General features: G+C 42.9%; 1 protein-coding gene across 7 annotated transcripts in view; it reads left to right on the top strand.

The window, feature by feature from the left end:
• LOC111161044 (TATA-box binding protein associated factor 1) overlaps positions 1-10,324 on the top strand; it is a 73,947-nt gene continuing 63,623 nt past the window's right edge. For 3 of the 7 annotated variants that reach the window (XM_022524499.1, XM_022524497.1, XM_022524503.1), the window contains exons 1-9: positions 20-180; positions 1,140-1,254; positions 1,394-1,510; positions 5,219-5,338; positions 6,438-6,679; positions 7,071-7,289; positions 7,688-7,906; positions 8,259-8,463; positions 9,725-9,901. In XM_022524499.1, coding sequence (XP_022380207.1) covers positions 61-180; positions 1,140-1,254; positions 1,394-1,510; positions 5,219-5,338; positions 6,438-6,679; positions 7,071-7,289; positions 7,688-7,906; positions 8,259-8,463; positions 9,725-9,901 — 1,534 coding nt within the window. In that variant the 5' untranslated portion in view covers positions 20-60. Of the gene's footprint in view, positions 181-1,139; positions 1,255-1,393; positions 1,511-5,218; positions 5,339-6,437; positions 6,680-7,070; positions 7,290-7,687; positions 7,907-8,258; positions 8,464-9,724; positions 9,902-10,324 lie in introns of all 7 variants that reach the window. The other 4 variants (XM_022524502.1, XM_022524498.1, XM_022524500.1 and 1 more) reach the window with 2 other exon arrangements.

The raw sequence follows: 10,324 nt of genomic DNA, 5'->3' as shown, positions 1-10,324 counted from the left end.
ATGGGGCCAGGCTGGGATTTGCTGCTCCCCGTAGCCTCCGGTGACACCACAACCGCCATCATGTCAGACACGGACAGCGATGAAGATTCTGCTGGAGGCGGCCCATTTTCTTTAACCGGTTTCCTTTTCGGCAACATCAATGGAGCCGGACAGCTGGAGGGGGAAAGCGTCTTGGATGATGTGAGGGGGCGGGCATGGGTATAGGGTTGGTGGTTGTCGGACTGAGTGAGGAGAGTAGAGCCCCTGTGAGAGGGCGCGGTTAACGTAAGAGGAGAGGAAATGAGAAGCGGATGCTATCCTCGTAGAGCGTGCAGATCGTAGACTGGAGGCTCCGTTCTGGTTGGGGGTGGGAAGAAAGAACTGTAGGCAAGCCCTCGTAGGTCAGGCGCGCTGATGTGGGTGGCTTTGGGGTTAATGGTCATTCGCACAAGGCAGCCGGAAAATAGCGTAACCTAGTGACATTACATTTAAGCCGTTGCTATGAGGACTTGGGAGATTCTTGAAACTGCCTGTCTGACATCGTTGACTTGAGGTGGCTCTAGAGGAAGAGGACCTGTGACAAATCGTGTGGTTCAGGCCTCAGTTCTTCCAACAGCGAATGTTCAGACTATCTGGGGCAGACCCCTTCTGGTCCTGCGCACTTCTTAGGTAGTTTTCCCTGACATTCATGAAATTGTTTCCTGTGTCCAAATGAACCTTACCTACTTTCTTTTAGATTCATTGTAACAAAGAGAAAATATCGATCACTATTTCTCCTCTGCATCACACACAAATACACAAAAGCCAGCAAAAAAAATTTCTTGTCATCCCTTCTCGAATCCCAGTGGCTTCAGTTGCCTTAGCCTTTATTCAGAGAACTACTGTTCCATTTGTTTAGTCTTGATGATGGTTCTTTGATCTTTTCTTATTAAAGTATGGTGATGAAATTGGAATTAATATGTTGATAAAGATCTGATCAACGTGGAGTTTAGTGGACGAGTTACTTTACAGTTCTGGAATGTGATGCTCCTTTTAGCACACTGCAGGGTTATATTTAATATGGATTTATAGCTTTGTGCTGGACCAGGGAAATAAGCCTTGTGGTGTGGGAAGCTTAGATTTAGTTGTTATCTTCGACTCTGGTGCTGTCCCTTTTTCAGGAGTGTAAGAAGCACTTGGCAGGCTTGGGGGCTTTGGGTCTGGGCAGCCTGATCACTGAACTCACCGCAAATGAAGAATTGACTGGGACTGATGGTGCCCTGGTAAATGATGAAGGTGAAGTGTGGGTCATGGGGAGTAAGGAGGGAGGAGGCTAGCCACCTGCTGTGTATGCACTTTTCGATGGGAATTATCTAAGGGAGTGAGAGTTACTTGGCCTTTGTTGAGGTATACCTGCCCTCCCCTTTATCTATAGGATGGATCAGGAGTACAGAAGATGCTGTCGACTATTCAGACATCAATGAGGTAGCAGAAGATGAAAGCCGAAGATATCAGCAGACAATGGGGAGCTTGCAGCCGCTTTGCCACTCAGGTGATTCTTTAGTGTCATCAGTAGAGCATTCCAGTCATTTTCTTGCAGTGTAGTCCATTTTGTTTCTGTGTATGCTTTCTGCCATTGTTCCTGCTCTCCATCCTTTCCTTCTCTCTCTTTTTGTCAGCTCAGTCCCGTGCAGCTCCTATCTTTTTTGTGTGTGTTCTGGGTCATTGTTACACTCGGGTGTTTATTCCTCATACTGGTTATTCCCAAATTCTTGGTGAATGCCAAGTAAAGATAATGTTTTCCTTATCTGGTATTTGAGGACCTACAGTGTTCATGGCACTGTTTTAGAAATTATTTGAACTCAGGGGGCGCCTGGGTGGCTCAGTGGGTTAAAGCCTCTGCCTTCAGCTCAGGTCATGATCCCAGGGTCCTGGGATCGAGCCCTGCATCAGGCTCTCTGCTTAGCGGGGAACCTGCTTCCTCCTCTCTCTCTCTCTGCCTGCCTCTCTGCCTACTTGTGATCTCTGTCTGTCAAATAAATAAATAAAATCTTAAAAAAAAAGAAATAATTTGAACTCAGTCTTTGCTCTTAAGGACTTGGTAGTTCAAGGAGGATTAAGTATCTGCAGTGTCCTATATAAACAAGCACACATATTTACTGGCTTAATGTTTATTAATCACTCACCACCTGTATGCTGACAATGCGCTTAGTGCTTGCTCCCAATATAGGTGTCTCCCTGGTGTAAGGTGCTACATATAGAATCAGAATCAGAGCTGGAAGGGGTCTTAGTGATTGTCTATTATTAACTTCATCATAGGAAAAGAAAACTTGGACTTTAATAAGATGTGGGACTTTTTAAAAAGTTATATAAGTTAGGTAGTGGCAGACCTTGACTAATTCAATAATTCAGGATATTAGACATTTGTTGAGCTATAAACTGTGATAGTATGGTTCAAAGGTAGTCCATTTTCTGATCTTGAGGAGCTTAGTTCTGTGGTCAGGAACCTAGAGCAACTGATCACAGTTCCTTTTTTCTGACTTGTAATTTTTTTATAACTTTTAATTGAGGTATAGTTGACATATATATAATTCATTGTTTCCACTGCCTTACCCTGTCTCTCACTGCTTGACACTTTTGTATGAGGTTGCTCATTGTTTGTTCATTGTCCACCTCTTTGAATTAGATTTCAGCACCAGTTAACAGATTTGAGTGCTTATCATAGAGAGAGAATTAACTGTGCCACATACACAGGAGGTAACCCAGAAAAAATAGAAGATACAGGTCTCCCTCTCTGGGATATTATTATCATTTGGGGAAGATGGGATAAACAACACGAAGCATAATTACAACAAAAAGACAAGCCAGCTATAAGCTCATATTTCTGTATAGAGTATTGTATTTCATTTCAACAGGTTGACAGAATATCTGAGACAAATACTATAACTATTATTTTTGAGCCCCCTGACTTAGGCTAAGTGGGAAGTGGTAGCTCTGATTTCCAGGGAGTATTGGAATTTTCAGGTTTCGGTTTGTTGTCTTGGATAGGAACGTTAAGGAAGAGGACGAGTGGGGTGTCCTATTTCGGTTTTATGAGCTGACCTCCTTGAAAAAGAGGATGCTGCATTTGGTAGTCTTAGTACTCTGGGATGCTCATTTCCAAGTTCTCTTATTCAGTGAGGGTGCCTTTACCTGTGTCCTAACTTCCTCCTCCTCTGCCATTGGCCCCTTCAGATGGCTTGATTTACTAGGATTCTTCTTTGGAGTAATTAGAAGTGGATGGAGGTCATTAGAGAAGATGTCATGGAGGTGAATTTTGAGCAAAAGTTTGAAAGAGTTTCCTGGAGAGGAAGTAGCAGGGCATTTTGGTTTGAAAACATGGCTTCTCTAAAGGTTTAGATATAGAAATAAGTGAATAGTGCAGGGGGAATTGGCCAGCAGGTTTTCTTGAAAGGAGTGGAAAACATACCAGGGATAGAGCAATTTGATAACACGTGTATGTATGCCTTACTTGGGATTTGATGTCATAAAGGATTGTAAACCAAACATTGTTGAGTAAAGGGCAGGGTGGTATAATGAAAAGATAATGGACTTTGGAGTCAGAATAATAGGTTCAAGCTGCAGCTCCATATTTAGTTTGATCCTGGGGAAGTTGCTTAGTTTTTGAAGCTTGGATTTATAATAATGCCTCAGTTTTCTTACCTGCAGTAAAGGTGATAATACTTCATTAGTGGGTCTTATGTGGGAATTTAAGTTCAATATCACGGGGTGTGAAGGCACCTACATAGTACAGGGTCATGGTAGATGCTCTGGAAGTGTTAGTTGCCTTTCCTTCCTAAATGAAAATGAGAAGTGAGACTTGTTGCTTTAGGGTTTTGATTAGAAAAGGGGTAAAGGGGCAGACTAACTTAGAAACTGTTCTTGCAGGCTAGATACAAAGTCATCAAGGTCTCGGGTAGGGTGACAGTTGAGGAAAATGCTAAGCAGAATTAAACTTGAGAGTTGCTGATAAAACATCAGTAGGACTGGGTAAGTAAGGAAGTGCATTGAAATGAGTATAGGCTTTGTTCAGCCAGCCTTGAATTCTGACTTTGTCATTTAAAACTGTGTGACCCTGAGTAAGTCATTTCACTGTCTCAGAAAATTCCTACTTTGCTGACATTCTTGGGAGGATTATAGATAAAACCTCTCCCACTTCCCCTGCTTGCATTCCCTCTCTTCCTGTGTCTCTCTCTGTCAAATAAATAAATAAAATCTTAAAAAGAAAAAAATATTTTTAATTTATTTGTTTGAGAGAGACAGGGACAGAGCATGAGCAGGGGAAGGAGGGGTGCCTGGGTGGCTCAGTGGGTTAAGCCCCTGCCTTCAGCTCAGGTCCTGATCTCAGGGTCCTGGGATTGAGCCCCACATTGGGCTCTCTGCTTAGCAGGGAGCCTGCTTTCTTTCCCCTCTCTCTCTGCCTACCTCTCTGCCTACTTGTGATCTCTCTCTGTCAAATAAATAAATAAATAAAAATCTTAAAAAAAAAAAAAAAGGAAAGGGGGAAGCAGACTTCCCGCTGAGCAGGGAGCCTGATGTGGAGCTCGATCCCAGGACCTGGAGATCATGACCTGAGCTGAAGGCAGACACTTAACCAACTGAGCCACCCAGGCGCCCCTGAGTGGAAAGGTTCTTTAGGCAGCAGAACATGTGGTGTGATTGTAGAGGGGTAAGTCAGGGCCAGACCTTCAGATTTGGGGTTAATCCTGAATAAGGGTGATTCTAGAGTTAGGGAATGGAGCTTGTATAGAGGAATAAAAGCAGAGTGTTTACTATCAGGTGTGGAGTGATGCCAGAGGTAAAAGGTCAGTGGAAAGAATAACAGACTGTAGAAGGTAGATCAAAAAATGTGTCAAAGATTTGGGAAGTGGGAAGAGAGAAAGTCCAGTCTTAAAGGAAGCTGACAGAGAAGGAAGAATGTTAAATTCAGTTATGAGATTGAGCAGGATGAAAATAAAAAATCAAATAGAATTTGATCAGGAGAAGGAGCAAAGGTTTTAAACAGTTCTTGGGCGCTCCCTATATTTCTCTATGAGATATACATAGTATTCTAATATTTGGTGATACTGTGTCATCATCTCTTTCTGAAGGCAGAACCTGCACCTCCTGCATGTTAAGAACACCACTTTCACGGGGTGCTTTAAATTCTTGTGTAACAAAGGAACTCAGGGCTGTTGTATGACATTCTGGATATTCAGAATCATCTTCCCGGTTTCATTAGATTATGATGAAGATGACTATGATGCTGACTGTGAAGACATCGACTGCAAGTTGATGCCGCCTCCACCTCCACCTCCAGGACCAACGAAGAAGGATAAGGACGAGGACGCTCTTACCGGTGGTAAGTAGAGACTATCTTTTTTTGTCCAAGGAACAAGTTCCATTCATAGATCTAGGCTTTTGGCATACCTGTAGGGAGCTATTAAAATTAAGCTGCTAGGAAAGGATACAGCTTCTGGAAGTGATTCATACAGTTTTCAAATTTTAACGTCAAAGGGAAGTTTTACTTTTTAAAATATTTGGCAACAGTATTTTAACAGGTACCTGAGGAAAAGTAGTTGAACTTAGTGATTCTTAGATCTGGCTGCCCATCACAGTCATCCCAAGCCTGTTAAAAAATACAGATTTCTGACTCTCACCCAGAGAGTCTGATTCTGAAGAGCTGGGTCAGAGCCCAGGAATTTCAGAGTGTTCTCCAAGTAATTGCTGATGCAACTGATCGGCGTACTGGTATTTGGAAACTCCCTGTCTAGATGACTCTCTTTAAAATAAATGATTGAATGGGGAAGGCATCCTAGAATGTGCATAAATCAGAGAGAGCCAACTACCAGATTCAGAGATTTCCAGGGCAAGGGCTTTAGTGATCCTCTCCACCTTCCCTGTGTCGGCCACAGTAGAAACTCTGTCCTAGGCTAGGAGATTGTGGAATAGTAGTGTTTTTGATCTCCTGTATTTTGAGAACTATTTGACCAGAATTCCTCCTGTTAGAGTTTTAGCCATTTCTGCATTAGTGTGTAGGCTAAATAATATTTGATAACTTGATGTCCTAGATAATTTCATTATCATCCTGTGGGCTTAAAAAAATTCTTCAGTTTATGGGTCCCCGAACTAGAGATGATAAGGCCTACTTGGTACAAAAAGTGTCATATAATTTTGCTGTTGATCACATTCCTTTAATACATGTATAGAAAGTAGTAAATGTAGTAATAGTGTTTGTTTTCTCTCATCACAACCCTAGGGTACCGGGTACAAGGTGAGTTGGGGACGGTGGGAGATAATGAGTTGGAATGAGTTTTCTGGGTTGCATACTAGTGATCTGGGTGCTTGGAACTATATCCCCTGCCACTGAGCCATGCATATAGCCTAGAGTGGGTACTGGCTGAATCGGAGGAAGTATGCTCACAGTTACATGCCAAAGGGGTTTCTCTTCCTTGTTGCAGTGTCTGAGGATGGAGAAGGCATCATCTTGCCCTCCATCATTGCCCCTTCCTCTTTGGCCTCAGAGAAAGTGGACTTCAGTAGTTCCTCTGACTCAGAATCTGAGATGGGACCTCAAGAAGCAACACAGGCAGAATCTGAAGACGGGAAGCTGACCCTACCTTTGGCTGGGATTATGCAGCACGATGCCACCAAGCTGTTGCCGAGTGTCACAGAATTGTTCCCGGAATTTCGGCCTGGGAAGGTACTTTCCACGGAGAATGTCCATATTGCAAACCACTGACCTCTCCTAAATTCTGAGTTCTGTTGCTGAGATGTTGGATATAGAAAGGATAAGATGTAAAAGTTTTCTTATTCAGTGACACTGCATTAGGTCTTTTTGAAAAAGCTGTATGCATTGATGACAGTACATGTGATCTACACAGTTCTCATCAGAAATTGTCCTTGTTGTCTTAAAAGAACTAGTCCAAATTATTAAGGGATGCTTCTTTACTTTCTTGGTAGATGTTATAACTCTAAGTTGAGCACTCTTTGGTCCCTCCCCCACAGCCGAGTGGATCTCTCAGGGGAGTTTGTAGACCCAGATGCTGCTCTTTTCCTGTCTGATATTGAGTCTTTGAGCCTCTGTGTTGTAGGTATTACGCTTCCTACGTCTTTTTGGACCAGGGAAGAACGTCCCATCTGTTTGGCGGAGTGCTCGGAGAAAGAGGAAAAAGAAGCACCGTGAGCTGATCCAGGAAGAGCAGGTCCAGGAGGTGGAGTGCTCGGTAGAGTCAGAAGTCAGCCAGAAGTCTTTGTGGAACTATGACTACGCTCCACCGCCACCTCCAGAGCAATGTCTCTCTGATGATGAAGTAGGCAAAATAGAGACCTGGGCTTGAGACCTACAGGAGGAACAAATGAGTTCTCCCTAGCTTATGTCTCAATGGGAAATGTACTTTAGCAGGCAGAGCCCTGTGCTGATTATGAACGAGAAATCGTGAGTCCAGTCTTAGTGGCCGTCCCTTCCCTATTGTAGTAGAGAAGTACTGTGGGCCAGCAGTGGGTGCTACACATGCTGGTGAATAGGAGTTTGAATGCTTTAGGCAGAGTGTGCCATGATCAAGCCCCATTGTTCCATTCTAACTCCAGTTCTGTTGAAGAATCATCCTTGTAGTTCCTCTAACTTCCCTTCCTGACTGCGGATTCCCTATAGCCCTAGGACATCTGGGATAAGGAAATCCTCCTCTCCTCCTGCTTTATTCTGTTACAGATTACAATGATGGCTCCTGTTGAGTCCAAGTTTTCCCAGTCAACTGGAGATACGGATAAAGTGGCCGATACCAAACCGAGAGTAGCTGAGTGGCGTTACGGGCCTGCTCGGCTGTGGTATGATATGCTGGGTGTCCCTGAAGATGGCAGTGGGTTTGATTATGGCTTCAAACTGAGAAAAATGGACCTCGAACCCATGATGAAATGTAGAATGTTGGAGGTAAGTGACACTGGTATGTAAGAAAGGAATCTGCGCCCAGGGCCCTTTCCATTTTACTTAACTTTGTTTTTCTGGGTGGGGAGATACCGGGTAGGGTGTCTTTGGTAGGTTATAGAGGTTCTAAGCCTTGGGCTTGTTATGGTGTGTCACCCTGGCAGCTAGGCCCCGTCACAAGGATTCTGTCTGGGCAGTGAGTGCTGCGCTAGCCCAGGAGTGTGCAGAGGCAGGCCTCCCTTATCAGGTACTTCTTTCAAGTCAGGGACCATGTTTGATGTGTCTGATGAGGGATCTGGAGTCAGAACTTTGACCAGTGACCATTCAGGGATTTGTTCTTCCGTCTTTGTTTCTGTAGGATTTCAGAAAACTTGAGGAAAGTAGCACTGACCTTCTGGCTGATGAAAACTTCCTGATGGTGACACAGCTGCATTGGGAGGATGATATCATCTGGGATGGAGAGGATGTCAAACACAAAGGAACAAAACCTCAGCGTGCAAGCCTGGCAGGCTGGCTTCCTTCCAGCATGACTAGGAATGCCATGGCCTACAATGTTCAGCAAGGTGTGCTTTTGTGCCAGCCATGTCTAGCACACTCCCTTCAGCTCAGTCATCCTAAGTAGGTTTGGCTGTGCTCTTTGTTGCTGCTGAGGGGCAGCAAAATGTTTTGGACCTGAGCTCCGATTCTAGTCCATAATAAGTTGTACACCATTAACAAGCTAGGGTGGACTCTGATTTCTCATTAGAAAACTGGGAAAACCACTTTGAAGTTGATGATATATCCAAACTAGACCAAAGTTTTATCTCTATGATCTACTTCTGTTTTCAGAGCTAGCCCCTTTGTCTTTATCATGCTAGAATTTGCTTTTTCTCTCCTTAAGTACGCAGAAAACAAAAAAAAAAAGGGTATGTTATGCTTAATGTAGAAAACTTTGAAAATAGAATACAGTGACAAAAATCATTGATAATCCAGCTGACCAGAGAAGATCGACTATTAACTTTTTGGTGTACTTTGTTTTTGGTTTTCTGTCTTCTCTGTGTGTATGTAATTGAGTTCGTTTCTGTAGGCAGTTTTTTGCATATTGTGCTTTTCATTTGACGTCATTATTTTTCTGTGTCGTTCCAAGTTTTTCATAAAAATGTTTAATGACATGGGAAACTCAAGTGAGAAAAACAAAGTGGCATATATGATACCCTGTTCATGTAAGTGGGAAAAGAAAAAGCACACTATATAATTACAGAAAGCTGACTGAAAGGAAATGCACTATGGGATTTCACAGTGGTTATTTCTGGTTTGTGGAATCACAGACAGCTTCAGTTTCCTTTATATTTTTCTGTATTTTCCTTCAGTTAACCTGGATTACTTTTATAATCCAGAGGAAAACAAAAATGTTTTAATTTTTAAGTCTAAGAAAGAGGTTTTTTTCCTTCTCTCGTTTTATCTAAACACTTTGCTGATTGCATAGTATTCTTATATGGATGTTTTCATAATTGACCAGTAGTTACTGTATTTTTAATATATATTTTATTACCATTAATTGTTAGTATATTTTACCATATCATCTATTACCATGATTTCTTTAGCCAGTCCCTTATTACACACACTTGGTTGTTTAAATTTTGAGTCTTACGAAAAACACTGCAGTGAACATTTTGTCTGCAACTTATTTTAAAATGAGAAATACACTGTGTGCACTAGGTTCCTTTTCAGTAGCCGCAGGAATAACTTTACTAACATATGCTCCTTTGCCCTTTGCTGGAATCATAATTGAAAGGGGCATAGGTGTTTTGTCTGTTACTGAGTGTCTCCTCCTCTTCTGAGTAGGTTTTGCAGCCACCCTGGATGATGACAAGCCTTGGTACTCTATCTTTCCCATTGACAATGAGGAGCTGGTGTATGGACGCTGGGAAGACAATATCATTTGGGATGCTCAGGCCATGCCCCGGCTATTGGAGCCTCCCGTTTTGACACTTGATCCCAATGATGAGAACCTCATTTTGGGTATGGTGTTGGCAGGGACCAGTGTTCCTTCTCTGTAATGGACAGCTTGCTGCTAATGTCAAGGGACGGGGGAAATCAGAAAGGTTGGGAAGGTCAAGACTATAAGCTTCTCGGGGGTGCCTGGCTGGCTCATTCAGTGGAGCAGGTGACTCTTGATCTCAGGGTCGTAAGTTCCAGCCTCATACTGGGTGTGGAGCCTACTTTAAAAAAATAAGGAAAGAAATGAAAAAGACTAGAACTTTCAGGTAGCAGTTGAGAGAGCAGAGTTGTGGCTGTTTCTAGTATTTCTGTTTTGCTTAGGGAAAGCTTACAATGTAGGAATGTTGAAAAGCAGTACCTTTGAGATTCCAGGAGTATAGTGTGTTTAGTTAGAGGGAATCACACCTACTAGAAGTGGTCTGGGGTGGGATGAGAGATCTGATT

Source organism: Enhydra lutris, unplaced genomic scaffold, assembly GCF_002288905.1.
Source record: "Enhydra lutris kenyoni isolate GAN:26980312 unplaced genomic scaffold, ASM228890v2 scaffoldscaffold81, whole genome shotgun sequence".
NCBI lineage: Eukaryota > Metazoa > Chordata > Mammalia > Carnivora > Mustelidae > Enhydra > Enhydra lutris.
The sequence above is the reverse complement of the archived record's forward strand: the minus strand, read 5'-3'. Positions and strand labels throughout refer to the sequence as shown.